The sequence below is a fragment of the Lampetra planeri genome, chromosome 26 (genome assembly GCF_965212315.1).
Source record: "Lampetra planeri chromosome 26, kcLamPlan1.2.h2, whole genome shotgun sequence".
Taxonomy (NCBI): domain Eukaryota; kingdom Metazoa; phylum Chordata; class Hyperoartia; order Petromyzontiformes; family Petromyzontidae; genus Lampetra; species Lampetra planeri.
Genome location: NC_136132.1, coordinates 10,805,537 through 10,824,785, shown reverse-complemented (window position 1 = coordinate 10,824,785; position 19,249 = coordinate 10,805,537). Strand labels below are relative to the sequence as shown.

At 51.1% G+C, this 19,249-nt stretch overlaps 1 protein-coding gene across 5 annotated transcripts; it reads left to right on the top strand.

Annotated features, from left to right (window-relative positions):
- Nucleotides 1–1,306: 1,306 nt before the first annotated feature.
- On the top strand, nucleotides 1,307–16,320 carry LOC144727735 (enoyl-CoA delta isomerase 2-like). 5 transcript variants are annotated; one of them, XM_078606787.1, is made up of 11 exons: nucleotides 1,338–1,426; nucleotides 3,120–3,268; nucleotides 6,492–6,660; nucleotides 8,001–8,099; nucleotides 9,761–9,940; nucleotides 10,462–10,531; nucleotides 10,903–11,005; nucleotides 11,385–11,505; nucleotides 12,602–12,691; nucleotides 13,255–13,398; nucleotides 14,577–16,320. In XM_078606787.1, the coding sequence occupies exons 2-11, from the start codon at nucleotides 3,192–3,194 to the stop codon at nucleotides 14,730–14,732; spliced, it is 1,209 nt and encodes a 402-aa protein (XP_078462913.1). In that variant the 5' UTR covers nucleotides 1,338–1,426; nucleotides 3,120–3,191; the 3' UTR covers nucleotides 14,733–16,320. The 5 variants fall into 5 exon arrangements, with proteins under 5 accessions (XP_078462914.1, XP_078462913.1, XP_078462915.1 ...); XM_078606789.1 differs by lacking the exon at nucleotides 3,120–3,268 and adding an exon at nucleotides 4,539–4,680 and having other exon boundaries at nucleotides 1,339–1,426; XM_078606790.1 differs by lacking the exon at nucleotides 1,338–1,426 and adding an exon at nucleotides 4,539–4,680 and having other exon boundaries at nucleotides 3,251–3,268.
- Nucleotides 16,321–19,249: the final 2,929 nt, after the last annotated feature.

Below are 19,249 nucleotides of genomic sequence, written 5' to 3'. Positions count from 1 at the left end.
TTGTTATATCTACGTGACTTTACCGAAAGACCCAAATAATACTTGTTTTTTATTCGGTTATAAACAGTAAACTACATCTGTGAAAAGATTATCTTCATAGCTCATCGGATTCCTGCAATGTAAAGACGTTCGTCAATAGAATCAGAATCAATAACACTTTATGGTCTTCATAGGAAAACTATGCAAGAGGCGACGTTTCATGCAATGGCCCTTCTTCATAGCACAAAGAGAGAGATCATAAGAGTTGGAGACAGTAATTATTTATACCCTGGTGCCTGATGCAAATTCAACTTTACACATATTAAAAGCTTGTTTTTCTATTCGGTTATAAACAATTACTCACATCTGTGAAAAAGAAAGATTTTCACAGCTCATCGGATTCCTGCAATTTAAATACATTTTACGATTTTGATTTAAAGCTTTCGTGACTGCAGGGATTCATCTTCTTGGTTCTTTCGGTAAAGTCACGTAGAAGGGAAGTAATAAAATAATAAAAATAAAACATAATAACAGGACCCTGCGGGGTGGGCTGGTAGGAATAATACTAATACCGGTATAGGGATATCGACCGCACACACACGCACACGCGCACACACGCGCATAAACGTACACACGCACACACACCGCACGCACACACACATACATGCACGCACGCACACGCACACGTAATGAAGTTGTGTTGCTACGCTTCCAGTTCGCCGTGAATAACGATCCGAAGCCCAATAGCGCCCATTCATCACGCCGCTCGAGTGGGCCGGACACGCACACACGCACGCACACACACGCACACAGTCACACATATACACACACGCACGCACACACGCACACACAGACACGCACACACACGCGCATACACACGCACACACACGCACGCACGCAAACACACACGCACACGCGCAGGGGGAGCGGGCGGCCATCTTGTCGGACGGACGGACAAACGGTCGGACGGACGGACGATATAATCTATTGGTGGTCTGGTCCACTTCGTTCCTACCAGTAAAATTATTCTCACGTTTCGGCCACAACGCAAGCAGTCGTCATCAGGTGAAAACCAGGTCCGTCGAGGCGACAGAGTCTGAAGACGACAGAATCTTGAGAATAATTTTATGTTTTATTTTTATTATTTTATTACTTCCCTTCTACGTGACTTTACCGAAAGAACCAAGAAGACATTTTAGGATCCTAAGAAGCTCTCCTGCCTACTCCTGACGTCACCGCATCCCCCCGCCCTCGTCGCATGACGTCACGTCACACTTCCATCCTCGCGCGTGACCGCATGTCACCTCCGCGGCCGCGGTGGTTTACGTGACGTCACGTAACCAACACTTCCGAGGCGGCTACATGACGTCATCTCGCGGGTCGGACATCACTTTGCCATGGCGTCTGTGACTCGGCTGGGTGGGCTTCTGCTCCGTGCTTCGTTCAGGTCGGTGACGGCGAATTCGGCGATTTGGCGGCTGCGGGCCGAGACGTTTCGGAAAACGCTCCGTCAGAGTTGTAATTATCGCCGTCGTTTATGAAAGAGAAATGTATAAACACGAAAAAAAGTTATTTACACGCAAATCAAAGTTCGCAAAGGGTTTGAGCCAAGTGGGTGAACTGAAGCCGGGTCTCGTTACCCCCCTACAACGCACTGTACGCGTGCACTGTACCGCGCTGAATCTACTGCTGGATGGATTAACGAAGTTCTTTCCACACCGTGCGGGTCGTGGTGGGGCTGTGGTTGTCTTCACCATATTTCGCCACGCCGGGCAGTACGTACACTGTTGTTGTTGAACTTCTTTTGCACCGTACGTAGCTCCAAAGCGGTCAACCCATACGGCTTACCCTGTATTCTTGTGCAGGGAAATTGAGTTTTTTAGGTTCAATGCGGGCAGCACAAATTAAGTGTCTATTTGTTTGTGTTTCTCCCTTGTGATGGTACTTTGTAGATTTATAAGGGCCACGGGGTGACCGGTAAGGTCTGAATTGGTCTGTAGTAAGGTAGGGCACTGACAAGGGGTTGACAGGAATGGTAGCCAACTGTGCGAATCGGAGGTGCGGGGGAAGGAGTTTTGACTGCTCTGCCCTCCCACGTAGCCCGGCAGCAACCTATTGTATACATGGTGGTGGTGGTTGCCCATATAGATTGCAGCGTTAACTCTCTTAGCGACGTCATAACGCGCTTGTGCCAGGCTAGGTGCACCTTTAAGTCACGTGCGGTGGTGAAGGCGCCCGGCAGGAGGTTACGGGATAATCGCAAGTGCTGTGGGTTTCGCGCACCAGGGATGATTTGACAAGTGCATCGCCAGCGGTCAGCCTAACTCTGTAACAACGTAGGGACCTCCTTTGCCGGCACCAAAATATGAGAATAGTTTTTTCCCCTTTTTTCTGGCAACAAAACAGGTGTTAAGATGTTAAAACACCAAACTGAAACTTTTTACAAGGAATCATGTCTGCATTAACCACAATACTTGTCAGAATGCAAACAACAAACGTACTCTGATAATATATGCATTGTCCTTAAAATTGATTGGTCCACACCAGAGACAGCTTTCTTTTGAGCCTCGTCTCAAAACGGTGTTAGACCAGAGGACGACCAAAAGACCCCCCGTGTAACCTTTAACACACTGTTGGGGCAAGTGCTGTTGGCGAGTAGCACCTATGAATGCCGGCACGGCACACGAGGGGGTGGGTGGCCAGCACCACGCCCGGTCGCCTTTGTCTCCCCAGTGGCGATGTTTACACCACACTGCACCGGGAACTCATTTTAGGCTGAGTCGACCCTAAGGCAGGCCCAGGACTGGTTCAGATAATCGTCAGTGGTGTTGGCCGTGAGCGGAAATGGAATTCGGGTCGCTGGATTGTTTGTGCAGCACGCTAACTGCGACACTTTACCTCTTTAACGACCACTAAACCACACAAAGCCCTCGCCTTCATCATTATCGGCCATAATCTATCCACTGCTAGATGACGACCCCCCCCCCAAGATCGCTCAACTCATCTCACAGTCTCGCCACGCGACAGTCCATCTCGTCATAACGAGCCGATTTCATTGCTCCATCTCCCCGTGTGGTGGACGTCTGGTCTGCCACTCCGTTGTGAGGCTTGACCCTCCAACCGATCTTCGTCTCTTCCAGCGACGTTTACTGCCCAAGGGTACGTTTCTGCACAGTCTCAAGGGCTCTGCTGGCAAGGCCCCCCCCCTCCAGATGAGCTTCGCAGCTCTGCTACAAGGACATCCACAGCCCAAGACCGCCGGCATTGGCGGCAGTTACACAACATTGCAGTTACGTAGAGTCACACAGAGCAATACGCATGTATGTTGAACTTCTTTCGCACCGTACATAGTCAACCTTTTAGAATTATGTGGAGTGCCATGGAGTTGCGTAGAGGTGTACAGAGTTACATTGCCAAGAGCACTCCGACTCCCACCCATCCACCCACCTCTTTGTTGTATTACTTTGAACCTGGGCCATCTTCAATAGCTGTTCTAGGTACATGCTAATGCTGCAATAAGAATAATAATGCGAGTCATAGCGCCCACAATATTTCACGGACACGAGCAACGCTTTACCCATGACACCTGCCCCACGGGAAAGGGAAGTAAGAGTCACAAGGATCCTGTATAGTGAATGGAAACAAAAACAAGGGAATGGGTGGGGGAAGACAGAAGAAAATGGAAGAGGGTGGAAACGGATCGTAGAAGTGAGAGCACGGGGTCAGGAGAGATGAGGATGGGGAGGTGGAGGAGGTTGCATCAGTGGTCTCGACACACAGCCCTAACCCTCACATCCAATGTACGATCCGCAAATACGAAGGAAACATCACGGCGACACACTCCGCTGCTCCTGACGCGGTTGTCTGGCTTGACCACCTGAATGTGAAGTTGCAGTTGTTGCTCCGCATCTACATGCATCTACATGCGGCGCAACAAGGATGCCGTAGTGGCGAGATTTTATCTCCCTCTCCTGGTATACAGGAGGTCGTGGGTTCGATCCCGACCCTGATGCCTGTATATTTGGAGTTTGCACGTTCTCCCCGTGGCCACGTGGATTTTTCTCCAGGTCCTCCAGGTTTTCCCTCACCATTTATAAACATGCGCTTAGAGTATTTGGATGCTATACATTTCCACATGATAAGCCACTTCGTTGAGCTATCATTTGTGGCAAGGTCGCTTCTGACAAAGAGTTGTATAGGTCAGTGGGCCTTCTCTGATAAAAAAAAATAGTAGTACATCAGCCATACGAAAGAAGAAGAGAACCCTAACATCTAAACCACACACAGTAGTCTAGAACCATCACAGGTCAACAAGTCGGTGGATGGGTCCTGGGATTTAAACAGCTTTCCTGCAGGCGATTGGACATTTGGCTGTGAAGCCCAAGAAATCCACACACCCGTTGACCTTCACCCAGCGTTACCACAACCTCAGCCAAAGTCACCACCAGAGAGAGAGGCGGGTCGGGGGTGGTATAGTTGTTTGCGAGTTGCATACGTGCACTGCACAGCCATGTATATATAATCTCACTTGGGCATTTTTCTTTTACACATTCCATCAGATAAGTTTGCCACGCGGCCATATTGGAGCCCATAATTTCAAGTGGCATTGGTTCAAACTCGCGCAAACTCTGGATTGGATTCGACACGCTGTCTCGTCGGCAGGAGTTGAGTCTCACGAGAAGGCGTGACCTGGACGGGAGAGTGAGTAGCAACTTTTAATGCAATCAGCGCCGCCACTTTTAAAGCTCTTGCCACAAATGAACCACAATACCTTGCTGATCTTGTCAAGGAGCATATAAATCAACATGCGAACTCCTGTTCATCCTCACAGCAGAGGATTTTGGCTGGCCATCGGACAGACAGTCACCGCAGCATCGCGCGCTTTCAGTTACGCTTCTGTGGCCATCTGGAAACGCTCTTCCGATATTAGGAAGCCACTGGAGTTGTGCACTTTTATTATTTTGATCACAAACTCATTGCTGGAGAACTTATTTTTGTATTTAGTTTGTTGTTCTTTACCCCGCACCTCTGATTGGCACATTTGGCTACATACGGTTCGAAAGAAGTTCAACATAGACACACTACTGCCACTCCAACCCAAAATAGGATTGCCGGCTGGCTACGGCCTGCCTGGTTACTCTCTCGAACCTATTTGGCGGACAGTAACAGCATTACAATTGTTTTCAAACCCTCATCATCATCATCACAATGCTGTCGACGTTGGCATGATCTTCATTGCGGTGCACATGTACAGACGGCCCCTTTTTAAATCCTTTATATTAAGTTCACTTGCTTGCGCGCTTACGACCGTGCAAATCTTTCGGTCGTTTTTTAACCCATTTCCCGTGATCCAATCGAGCTGACATTTTGCACACAGACTCGTTGTGCGTGGCAATTTATTTTCGTGAAAAAAATTTCCAAAATTTTACACTTTTTAGGAACATTTTTTTTATATTTAATTACCAATTGCTTAATGGTGGCAGGCAATCATCTGACCCATAGGTGGCAGCCATCTCAAGCCAGAGGACGAGAGGACTCTAGCCGCCCGTTTCGAAGACCAATGTGGGCTGGTTTGTGGCCCATTGAACACGTACTGTAATTTATTGTCTTGCTCTTTGTAAGAAACTGAAAACACAGCAAGGTCCTCCTGTCATGGAATGTAATGTAAACCAATCGAAAGCAAAAGAAAAACAGAAATGAATAATAAAATAAAACCGATGCAACACATATAAAGGATTTATAGTGAAAAACTTTGTTTTTACAGGTTAATCTTTTTGTCAATAAACTACTGGATGAGGGCCTCCCAAAGCCATACGGGTCATCAAGGTTTTTTGGCCATATTTCACCGTACTGGTCAGTGCAGGTTGGTGAAGTCGTGAGTATAGACATTTGGGGCGTAGTCCAGCACAGCACACCATCATAATTCTACTTGTTGATTGAAAAGTGCTGGTTTTCATCGCACTCGCCATACTATTGATTTAGTAGAAGATGTTTATCCGTCGTTTCGCTTTTAACTAAAGAGCCAAAAGTAGCACAAGAATGAGCTCCTGGTTCGCATATCACGGTGGAAAGACGATGGCGCCAAGGACTCCTCCAGAGTCGTTCCTGTTTAAGGGACGAGCTTGGCGATCCAGACTCGCGTCACTTTTAGAGTTCAGTTCAGCACCACGAGGAAAAACAACAGCAGGTCAATCATTCACCCGCTGCACCGTTACCACTGACCAGTGATGATTGGCAAAGTGGTACAGAGTTCACAGCATAAACGCCAGCCATACCGCTCGGCGGCGTCGGCGGCATTGTCCCTCAGGAGGATTCAACGTGTAGGTTTTCGCTGCCACTCATGATCCGAGTGTGGTATTTCTTGCTGAGCATATCTTCTCTCGGGCTTTCGCCACGCACTACTGCGGCCGTCTTCAGAAGTTGTTCAGAGTTCGCACTCCGGAGCTCGGAGCGGTGCGACGTCGCGTCGTCTTGACCACGTGTTCGTCCGCTTGGTCGTCGCCGCCGTGCAGGACAGTGCCGTGGAGAGACATTCCTCGTGCCGGCCTCCGCAGCTCCGCCGTGGCCATGCGTCCTGTGGCGAGTGAGGCCGAGTTTGAGACGGCGAAGCAGCGGCTGGGACAGCTGACGTCGGACCCAGGAAATGAGGCAAAGCTCCTGATCTACGCACTCTTCAAGCAGGTGGTACACGCACCCCCACCAACTACCCCCACCAACTACCGCCCCCCTCCATACCACCGCCACCATCACCACAACCCCAATCACCATCACTACTACAACATCAATCACCACCATCACTACTACAACCTCAATCACCACCATCGCTACTACAACCTTAATCACCACCATCACCACCGCCACAACCCAATCACCACTACCACCACAATCCCAATCACTACCACCACAACCCCAATCACCACCACCCCCCCCACCATTACCTCCCCAACCCCAATCACCACCACCACTTCCACCAAAGACAAAGATCCTCCATATAGCCTTAACATGCTGTTGGAGCAAGTGCTGTTAGCAAATAGCACTTATGAAGGGCAGCATGGCACACGAGGAGGTGAGTAGCCAGCACCACGCCCGACCGCATTTGGCTCCCCAGTGGCGATGGTTTTACACATCACACCAGGTACTCATTTGAGGCTGAGTCGACCTAGGGGAGGCCCAGGACCGGTCCGGATAATCGTCACTGGTGTTGGCCGTGAGCGAGAATCGAAGTCGGGTCGCTGGGTTCGTAACGCAGCGTAGCGTTAACCGCTACACAACCCCAATCACCACCACCACACACCGAGGTATACAGCAGCCGGCCAGAGGGAAAACACCCCTGTGCGGAGGTGTACAGAGTAGACGGTCTCTAGAGACGCGGGGAGGAGGAGAGGTCGACTGTGACATGAAGAGCGATATAGAAAGATAGAGAGATGGACATGAGTACAGGTGCAGCAGTCCCGGGGGACAAAAAATCCCCCCTACCAAAGGCTCAACCCCACCCCCTCTCATAATTTTATTTTTTTACAAAAGCACCGTACTTATGTGCGCGTGTGTGTGTATCCTGCTGTACCTGGTGCGGTGTGTAAACGTCGTCACTGGGGAGACAAAGGCGGTTGGGCGAGGTGCTGGCCACCCACCTGCTCGTGTGCCGTGCCGGCCATCATAGGTGCTCGCTAACAGCACTTGCCCCAACAGTCTGTTGAGGCTATACGGGGATCTTTGTTTCCTGCTGCAAGGTGGCGTTGTAACGGAAGTGGTCAGTCGTGTTTCCGCCGGCCTCCCCGTAAGCTGCTTCCTGCAGCGCCGCTTGCTGACAGAAATCGTTATCAGCACGTTTTCCCCCTGCTGGGTCCGGATGGAATTTCCATGGCGTTGGAGGCAGCCTGAGCCAGCCGCCAAATGTTATTTTTGGGTGCGGGGGAGGTGTAGAAGCGGCGTCGGTGGCGATTTCTATTTTGAGCTGTCGGTTTGGCGCTGTGGTTGAGCGTTGGCGGTGGGTCTTGATGTGCCCTGCTGTGTCCGTTCAGTCCACGCAGGGGTCTTGCAACACCCCCAAACCCGGAATGCTGGACTTTGTCAACAAAATGAAGTGGGAGGCGTGGAAGAACCTGGGACCTCTGAGCAAGGTAACTGCCGCGTGTCGGTTCCGGGAGGCTACGGGCTGATGATGTGGCCCAGGTGGTTCGCCGGTTCAAATGCCAGCAGGCCATCCTGGTCATTACCGCCGATTTGTTAACCGTAAAGATACGCCCTTGTCTGCTTCGAGGTCTACGTTAAAGATCCCCTGTGTAATTTGCTCGCCGTATCTCCAAGCACAGGGTGACTTGAAAAATACCAATTACCGGTAAGATGGAAGCCGTTAGACAGATGTTCGGGATCCATCAGAGTCCGAGCCAATTTCGCAAGACTTAAAAAACCATTATTCCCAAGAGCTTACCACGTGTGATCCAGCGTGCATTCGTGGTGGACCCGACTTGTGAAGAGTGCACGATGAAAGATGTTCAGACTTGAAACTAACGACACTTAAATCATGGGCGGGGTGATGGCCGACACCGAGTGGCCGTGGGCGGGGGAGGTGATGATGGGGTGGGGCCTGCGCCGCGAATTACCCATTTGGAATATACACAGCAATCGCCACGCCCCGACTGAAAACACTTTTAAGGACCCACCTGAAAGAGTTATGAGTCAGTGAGGCTTCCGTGCGAAAAGAAACATAATAACTCTTTAGCCCAAATTTGCCAATTCGAAAAATACCCGAATCATTGCCCCCTACTGGCAGACGAATGCCCACTTGCAGTCCAGGTGCCGCACAGAGATAGCTTCCACTGAGGGTGCCCTATAAAAATCTTCGAGATGATGCAAGTTCTGAATTGCCCCGGCATAAAGGAGGGCAACTATTTCAAACATAAAATCATTATCCCAACATTTAGAGCGCATGTGCTCGTGTTATCTTTCCATTCTAAGGCCATCTTCACCAGATTGACCTTGTAATTGAGTTCTTATATGGTAATCAAACTCTCAGATTTTGACAGCTTTGTAGTGGACATGTTCGCGGCATGACAATCAAATGGATATATTTTCGTGTTATTCTCAGAGCTGGATTGAGCCAATTTTAAGTGTAAATGGAATTTAACGCGACGTATTTTTTTGCGCGTGGATAATTGGTAAACGGGCTGAGACCATCGGCTCTCTACATTTGAAGAGACCCAGCTACGTCGAGGAGGGCTGAATCCTTCACTCTAACCCAAGATCTCAGCCGTTGCCCGTTGACCATCTCTGACCTGGCCTTGGACCACCTCTCACTTTAACTTTCTTAGTTGGGGGTATGGCGAGTCGCACATGGCAACCTCAATGCCAGGTCAAGGTCCAGAGATCGTCACGGCCAGCTCTACCGCATCTCTCCAGTTGTTGCAATACGGATTGAGGTGTCTCAACCCGATTTGGTCTCCAACGATTTACCCCATGAATCACCCAACCACCTTTGTATGTATATTGAGATCCTGGGTTAGAGGGCACCACGGTGGTGAGATGTTAACGACCTCGCCTGGTATACAGGAGGTCGTGGGTTTGATCCAGAACCCTGACGCCTGTATATTTGGAGTTTGCGTGGCTGCAATAAATTTCCACACGATAATCCACTTTGTTGAGCTATTATTCGTTTTAATTTACAGATTGAGGTCTCAGCTCGGTTTGATCCCCAGCGACTGACCGCATGAGCCGTATCTCTAGTCACGATTGCTCGTGATGACAACACCACCCCCCCGCCCCGATCGTTGAACCCCGGCAGGAGGAGGCTCGACTGAAATACGTGCAGCTCATCGACTCGCTGGTGGCGGCCGAGGCTCCTGCTGCTCCGTCGACGGAGCCCGGCGCCACAGCTTACCAGACCCTGCAGCTGAAGCGTGAGAACAACATGACGGTGATCACGCTGAACCGGCCTGACAAGAAGAACGCCATCAACATCACGGTGACGCCCGCAAACCCAACTCTAAACTTAACAATGTTTCTATTTTACCAGATAAGGCCCACTGAGCTATATAGCTCTTTTTCAGAAGTGACCTGACCACAAATTACAGCTTAACTTAGTGGCCTATCATGTGTAAATTTACAGCAGCCAAATACTATATACGCACGTTGATTCTAAATGTGGAGGGGAAAGAGCCAGGATTAAAATCTACACCACCACGGGGAGAGAGAACACGCAAACTCCAAATATACAGCAGGTGTCAGGTTTGGGATCGAACCCACGACCTCCTGCATACCAGGCAAGGGAGTTAACATATCGCCTCCGCAGCGCTTTGCTGCCACCGCTATCTCCCGGCTGACTCGCCGTTAAAAGAATGGCCCAGTAGCTCACTGGGAACGCCTGCCGCCATCTGACTTAAGACGTGCATACCATCGTCACGGAGGATGTGCGGTTTGCAAGTGCCGACGCGTGAGAGGTGCGATATGTTGCGATGGTCCTTGAGTACCCGTGTCGCCTCCCAGATGTACGAAGAGATCATGAAGGCGTTGGAGGAGGCTGGGAAAGACGAGTCCGCGTTTGCCGTTATCACAGGTGAGATTCTCCAAACGCCATCGCATCTACATATAGATATGCTTGTTCCAATGTTGTACATCAGCATTCGTTTGCAGCCCTTTTTGTCAATCCACTGCTGGATGAAGGCCTCCACACAGCAATGAGGTCACGAGGTTTGTTTGACCGTACTTCACGCTGGTCAATGTTGCTTAGTGAAGTGGTGGGGAGGGGTCAGATAGCCGTGGCTGGGAGTTGCTCTCGGGTTACCAGACTCATAGCACCGTGAATGAAACACTTTAGCCATGTGTGCACCTGCACCAGTGTGTATATGTGAACACCGGCGAGAGTGTGAGCGAGCGCATACGCGCAAGTGTGTGTGTTCACCGGCACGCATGCACCGCTTGCCCCAGGCGCCGGCGATTACTTCTGCAGCGGCAACGACCTCAGCAACTTCACCAACATCCCGCCCAGCGGCATCAAACAGATGGCGCTCGACGCCGCCGAGCTGCTGCGGTGAGCCGGGGGGAGTGGGTGAGGGGGTGGCAGTGGTGGTCAAAGGTGGTGCTGTTGTTGGGTGCTGATGGTTATTGATAAATGCCAGTGGTGATGGGCAATGGTGGTCAGTGGCGATGGTGGTGATGAGTGGCGGTGGTCGTGATTGGTGGTGGTGGCGGGTGACAAGTAGTGACGATGATGGTCAGTGCTGTTTATGCACTATAGTGGTGAGTAGTTATCGGTGGTAAAGGGCAGCAGTGAGGATAGACGCTGGTGATTGGCGATGATGATGGGTGATGGATGATGGTGATGGGGGGGGGGGGCGCGCGACGGACGACGGTGATGGGGGCGTTTGATTGGCGTTGGTAACAATGGCTGTTCACCTCTGCGCGAGCAGTAGGTTTGTGTCGTCCTTCATCGAATTCCCCAAGCCACTGGTGGCGGTGGTGAACGGCCCGGCGGTCGGCGTGTCGGTGACGCTGCTCGGCCTCTACGACGCCGTCTACGCCAGCAGCAGGGTCGGCCACCCACCCACATGCATGTCTACATCACAAGGGATCCCCCGGGCAAAACCCCCTCTAACAGACTGTTGTGGCAAGCACTGTTGTAGCAGGCATTATTGAAGGTCGGCTCGGCACACACACGTGGGCGTGAATGGCCAAGGCCATGGCCGCCCTGACCGCCTTTGTCTCCCCGTTGCTGATGTTTTTACACACAGCACTGGGTACTCGTTTAAGTCTATGAGTCGACCTATGGGGTGGCCCAGGACCAGTTCAGATATTCGCCACTGATATTGCTCGTGAGCGGGAACTGAACTCGGGTCGCCAGGTTTGCAACGCGTCGCACTAACCGCTGCGCCACCATTCTCCTGTACAAATACATGCAAAGACAAAGATCCCCCGTGTAGCCTTAACAGACTGTTGAGGCAGGTGCTGTTAGCGAGCACCAAAGAAGGTTGGCATGGCTCACGAGGGAGTGGGTGGCCAGTACCACGCCCGGCCGCCTGTCTCCCCAGTGGCGATGTTTACACACCGCACCAGGTACTTATTTGAGGCCTAGTCGACCTAGCGGAGGCCCAGGACCAATTCAAATAATCTTCACTAGTGTCGGCCGTGAGCAGGAATCAAACTTGGGTCGCTGGGTTCGTGGTGAAGTGCGCTAACCGCTACACTACCACTCCCCACAGAAAGACGTGCTCACACAGACACACACACATACACATTGTTTTTTGTGTCAGTACTGTTTTGATCTGCAAGTCTTTTTTTTTTCTGTTTTCCGTCTATATTTTCCGTATTATTTGGCCTACCTCGATTGTACTCTTGATTCTTTTGACCATGAGCCTCATGGGAACGTTTGCGTACGATTTGCATGCACGATGAATGGAGGCGCCACCGGTGGTGAGGTGTTATCTCCATCGCCTGGTATACAGGAGGTAGTGGGTTCGATCCACACGATAAGCCACCACTTAGTTACGCTATCATTTGTGATACCCAGGTGGCTTCTGAAAAACGAGCTACATAGCTCAGTGGGCCTTACCTGGTAAAATAAAAATTGTTTAATAGCTCTTTAGTATCTCGGTGTGTGCTCACGGTGCTCGCTCTGTCTCCCTTGAAGGCGACGTTCCACACCCCGTTCAGCCAGCTGGGTCAGAGCCCCGAAGGCTGCTCCTCCTACATCTTCCCCAAGCTCATGGGCGCCGCCAAGGTGAGCTCCGCCATGCCGTACCCTGGCGTCCTGGCGCTCGCTGCCCGTTCCAATGCCACTCGGCCTCCTGCCTCCAGAGGCTTGGCACATCACCAGCATCGCCAATATCACGCGAGCGCGCAAGCCGCTAGCCAGCTCCTCCTCCTACCCATCAGCACCACCTGGACCACCCACATACATCCCTAGTATAGGTCAAATGGTAATTGCATGTGAGGTTATCAAGAAGCATAGACAGCTCGGCATCAAATTGTGATTTGGACAAAAGGGGTAACGAAACGATGCGTCAAGCGATGGGATTCCAGGTGTTTTGGGGCATTAGCAGAGAAACATGCCCAATGTGTCTCCACTGAGTCTGTGGGTCTCTGGGTGAGTTTACTGGTCTTTGTGTGAGTCTCCTTGAGCCGATAGAATTCCAGGTGTTTCGGACATTCACAGACTGACAACGCATATAAACAACACACATCCACACGTAAAATTTACGTGCATGCTACATGCGCACATTCTCCTGCTCATCCCCCTCTGTCCGTCCGTCTCACGCGCACCCTGTCCTCACGATCTCCCAGGCCACCGAGATGCTTCTCTTCAACAAGAGGCTGACGTCCCAGCAGGCGTGCGACCTGGGCCTTGTCACCGAAGTCTACCCCGAAAACAGCTTCCAGCGGGAGGTGTGGGCTCGCTTGGAAACGTTGGCCAAGCTGCCCAAGAAGGTGCATGGTTCCATCGTTGTTCCGTCGTTTCTATTGTTTTGCGCAAATTGCTCAGTTTGGGCACAGTGGGTTCTCAGATTTCCTATAATGGCAAAAAAAAACACGGTACTTTTTACTGTAACGGGAATTGGCCCAAAAGCATCCCAGTGCTGAAAAATAATGACCTGAAAATTACTCGCTTTGGATCGCACGCAGCAAACATTGCCGCCCACTGCTGCAAAAACTTGGCAGGACCCTCCTGAAAGAGAGTCTGAAGACTCAGCGAGTCTTTCCTGGTGCTAGAATCAAAAGCAGCGACAAAAAATGTTGACGGCTGTCAGTAAACACAGCAACATCTTAAATGGCACTCGACTCTTTTTTGTACATCCCTGTTGTTTGTCATTTTACGAAGCTGACAGCTGCTTATTGATCTGCCCACAACATTTTTTGTCCATCTATTCGTCCTTCTGAGAACACTTAACTATGTGGTGGTGGCTGTGCACATCGTGGCTGCCTGTAACCCAGCACTGAAGGCAGCGAGGGCTAGTGAATTGCTGCAGAGATGTTGCGAAACTCCCTTCCCTGTTGGTGTCGAGGTGGAGCCATACTTGGCTCGCCAGGAGATGACAGCACAGAAAATGTGCACGCCACCTGTTTCATCTATATGGGATAGAGTGTTGCCCCCTTGCACGTGTGGGTATTTTGCTGGTGCTCTGATTTATTCCCACGTGTATAACCATCCGGTAGTGAGATGCACAAAGGGCTGCACCATGGTGGCGAGGTGTTAACTACCTCGACTGGTATGCAGGAGGTTGTGGGTTCAATCCTGACCATAACGCCTGCTGTATATTTGGAGTTTGCATGTTCTCCCTGTGGTCACGTAGATTTTCTCCGGGTCCTCCGGTTTTTCCCTCCACATTTCGAATCAACATGCATGAAAGTATTTGACTGGTACAGTAAAAATAGTTAGTTTTTGTTGTTTGGATAAAAATTGTATTACTCCGTACGAGCGATGCTCCAACTGTGTGACGTGCGATGACGGCCATTTGCGCCGCTCTGCGTAACGAGGTCGCGTCGCAGGGCACATACGTACGTTGAACTTCATTCGCACCGTACGTAGCCAACCGTGCTATTCGGAGGTGCTGGAGGGAGTTAAGAGCAGGCAAACTAACGATGTGTCGTCACGTGTGCGCGCACAGTCCCTGGCGTTCTCCAAGCAGCTGTCACGCGACGCGGAGCGAGAGGCGCTACATGCTGCCAACTTGCGCGAGTGCCAGCGGCTCATCGAGCGCTGGCAGTCCGAAGACTGCATGGCCGCCATCGCAGGCTTCTTCCAGAGCAAGGCCAAGCTGTAGGCCGCCGCCAGGGGCAGGGGGTGGGGTGAGGCGGCCGCTGTGTGCGGTGCCGTGTGGCGCCACTTCTCATCGTCGCGGTGGTGGTGGTGGGGTGCGGTTTAGTGGTTAGGCGTCGTGGTCATGTCGTGTTGTACCGCCGGGAGATTGCGTGTGAGTGTACCGCTTTGGAATGTGCTCTGAGTTCCATCCGTGAGCGACGAATTGGCGCCGAATGGGACTGATTGTAGCAGCGCGCGTTTCTCAAGATTCCGTTTCGTAAACGCCCAATCAGCAGCTGCTGCTGCACTGTCAGGATTTGTTGAAAGAGTATTGGGCTGTGATGATGCACACATACATACATGCACACATACATACATGCACGCATGCACGCAGACACACGCACAGGCAGGCACACGCGCACGCAGACACATGTACACGCACACATATAGAGTACTCACCACACGTGCACACACAGAGAAAAATGCCTCCAATATAGCCTTAACAGATTTTTGGGAAAAGTGTTGTTAGCAAGCACCTGTGCAGACCAACCCGGCACACAAAGGGGTGGGTGGTCAGCAACACGCCCGGTCGGCCGTTTTTGTCTACCCATTGCTGATGTTTACTCACCATACCAGGTACTCATTTAAGGCTGAGTCGACCTTAGGGGACGTCCAGGACCAGGTTCAGATATTCATCACCGATGTTAGCCGTGAGCGGGAATCTAACTCGGGTCGCCAGTGTGTGCTAACCACTACACCGCTGCCCACATACGCACGCAGCACACACACACACATATGCGCCTACACATACAAATCCACAAACACAAGATGCTGTTGGTGAGCAACGATTGCAATGCAATATAATTTTTTATTTATCTTACAAATGCAACTGCGTGTCTAGGCTCGACAGAACAGTGGGACATGGGCACGCTGTTAAGGCTGGAGCACCGCAACAACGGGGGGTGGGGTGGTCAGGACCATGCCCACACATAGCAGATACTAATTTTAGGCCGAGTCACTCTAGGGGAGGCCCAGAGTCGGTTCAGGTATCATTTCCCACTGATGCTAGCCGGTGCCGGGAATCTATACTCGGACGATTGGGTGATTTTTAGTGGCCTGCGCTAAACACTGCACTAGCAGCACGTGCTGCTCGACCGGGAGGATCGTGTCCGTGTCATAGTGGTGGCGAGACCTCTGCTTGTGTTATTGTATACATTGAAGAGGACCACCTTTGCTCGCGCCAGTGTTGAGTGAGAGATTGAGTCGGTGAGCGTGTAGGGAGAGAGAGAGCGAGCGAGTCGGTGAGTCAGTCCGTGAGTGAGTCTGCGAATGAGCAGGTGTGCAGATTGGGTGAGCGAGTCGGTGAGTGAGTAGTGATGCTGAGAGCGAGCGAGCCAGTGAGAGAGAGTGCACATCCATCGCACCGCTCTGTTCGGTTTGAGATCGAATTCGTCCTGGGTCCACTAATGGGGCATTCATTTCAGGGCCATGGCGTCCGAATCGCCATGGGGGAGACGTCTCGAAGTGCATTTCCACTTTTTTCCAACGTGAAATCGATTAGCGTAACTTTTTTGAATGAGAATATGCAAATAAATACAATTTCATTGGTCCGTTGTGTCTCGGGGAGTGTCTTTGTAACGACGAGGTGCACCTAGCCTGGCACAAGCGCCGTTAGTGACTTCACCGCCACATTGGGTGGTGAATGGCAGTTGTGACGCAAGAGTTGTTCAACGGGAGCACAGTGGCCTTATCGGAGGACATTTGACAAACTCGACACGGTCATGAACACTTCAGAAACCTAGAAGTGGATGGACTTGCCCTCACATTTTGAAATAATTTTCGTATTTTTTAATCTGATTTAGCAGGAGATAAGTCCGTCCGCGTGTCTCGCAGAGAGAGAAACGACCCTCAGAAGCGGATATCCCAGAGCTGCCTCTTCAGATGCCCTCTTTCAAGTGGCGCTCTGCCCCACGCACAGCAGAGAGCAGCACACATCCGCTCCCACTCTGCGTAGTTAATGCTCGTCTGCGTGACAGTCGAACTGATATATTTGTTTTAACTCTCGGAACTGAAATTTAGCCACAAATTGAGCGATTCACCGTTAGCCAAACGAGTCTATGAACCACTGCAGTTTGGGGTTCATGTTTCCAGAATCCTCGAGAATCAACATCATGCGTTTTTGGCTGCTGTAAGTTTCCACACGTTAAGCCACTTCGCTGAGCTATCATTTGTGGCCAAGTCGCTATGAAACACTTTCCTGCTGCGGAGGGAGCTGGTAGGAACGTTGGGTTGCTCGGTCAATGGCCAGGGTCAACGGCGGCGTGGTGTATTCCGCAAATATGCCCGACTGTGAGGGCGGGCACAAGCCGGCGTGAGTAGGTTGAACCTTGAGTTTTATAAGGGCACCACGGGGTGACCAGCCCCTCCCCACCCAGCCCCACCCCCCACACAGCCCCACCCTCCCCACCCAGTCCCACCCTCCCCACCCAGCCCCTCCCCTCCACCCAGCCCCTCCCTGCACGACGGACACAATAATCCCCTGTGGGCTGGTGTAACCAGGAGGTTCCTACCAGTAAAAGAGCTACATAGGTGAGTGGGCCTTACCTGGTAACATACAGAATATGATTGTCTTATATGTGTCTTCTCGTATGTATTTTGCATCGTGTCCATTTTTATAGTATTATTGTTTAACACGTAGGCTTTCGCGACCAATATCAATACACCGATGTGCTGTACTAGTGACCATGTCACTAGTACGGCATGTTCTGTTTACGTGACAAACCTTACTACAGTAATTGGTGGTGGCGGGTTTAACGACATATATTTAGACGGTCTAACCCAAAAACGTGTATTAAGTATGATTGTTAGTTCCATTAGCCCGAGTATAAACTTTTCCGTAAATGATAAATCGTGCTTCGATGCATTCGATGCGTTTAAAGTGCGAAAGAATAAATTTTAGTTCATTATTAATGGTCACGTACCCAGCAAAACACATTAGCGGCCTAATGTTTCATTCAAGTAATGACACGTGTCCACAGTGCTGCGTCACGTGTCACACTGGTGCTGGTAAAGTACAAACTCGTGTACATCAGGATCATGAGCCATGGTCTGTCCACTGCTGGATATCGATGTCCACATCACCATGAGCCAAGGTCTATCCACTGCAGAAAGAAGACCGCCTCACATCATCACGGTCCCGCGATGCTCCAATCTATCCTGCACTGGCCTATCTCCTGCGATCTATCTCCTGCACACAAGTTGATCCATCTCACTCCAACTCCGCTGTGGTCGCCCTATACATAATTTACGCGATCTAACCCAAAAACACCTCTTATGGATGATATTGGTCGCGAAAACCTACGGGCTCTACATATAATAGGGCTCTACATCATTTTACACACACTCCCAGCATAAACACACTCCCAGCATAAACACACTCCCAGCACACACACACTACCAGCGTAAACACACTCCAAGCACACACACACTCCCAACACACACTCTCAGCATAAACACACTCCCAGCACACACACACTACCAGCGTAAACACACTCCAAGCACACACTCCTAACACACACTCTCAGCATAAACACACTCCCAGCACACACACACTACCAGCGTAAACACACTCCAAGCACACACTCCTAACACACACTCCCAGCATAAACACACTCCCAGCACACACACACTACCAGCGTAAACACACTCCAAGCACACACTCCCAACACACACTCTCAGCATAAACACACTCCCAGCACACACACACTACCAGCGTAAACACACTCCAAGCACACACTCCTAACACACACTCCCAGCATAAACACACTCCCAGCACACACACACTACCAGCGTAAACACACTCCAAGCACACACACTCCCAACACACACTGTCAGCACGTACACACTCTCAGCACGTACACACTGCCAGCACAGTCCCCGGTGCCATGGGTAGATTGAGATGAATCGCAGATGCGCTCTACCTGTGCTCCCCACTATGCCAATTAGATGCGCTTTAATCTCCCAGTGCTCTGCTCGTTGTTGTGAGCGTCTCTTCTCCACCCTCCGCTGTTCCTGTTGGGCGGCTGCCTCCATCGGCCTTGTGGTGTCCTTCACGAGCCTCCTCCTCTACAGAGGCCAATCTTGACACCTCTGGTACCGGTCGTCGGCAAGTCCACTCAGCGCCGCATCCTCCCGTGCCACATCAGCTCCATCTCTCCTCCAGCCCGTGCTGTGCCCGTTAACCCCCCTCGATCTGGCCAAAGAGAAGCTGCTTGGGCATGCGGTGGCTGGGCATGCGACGGCTCACGCAAACAGACGTTAGTTAGCACGATGAATCTGCGTGCATATGTCATGAAGAGCCAGATTGCATGGCGCATGTACATGCACGCAACCATTTTCAATTCACTGCTGGATGAAGGCCTCTCCACGTGGTCTCGATCATGGAGATTATTTGACGTCCTCACCATGCTGGTCAATGCGGGTTCTAGGTGGAGGCAGGACCGGTTCAGATACGATGTCAGCCCTGGCTGGGAATCGAAC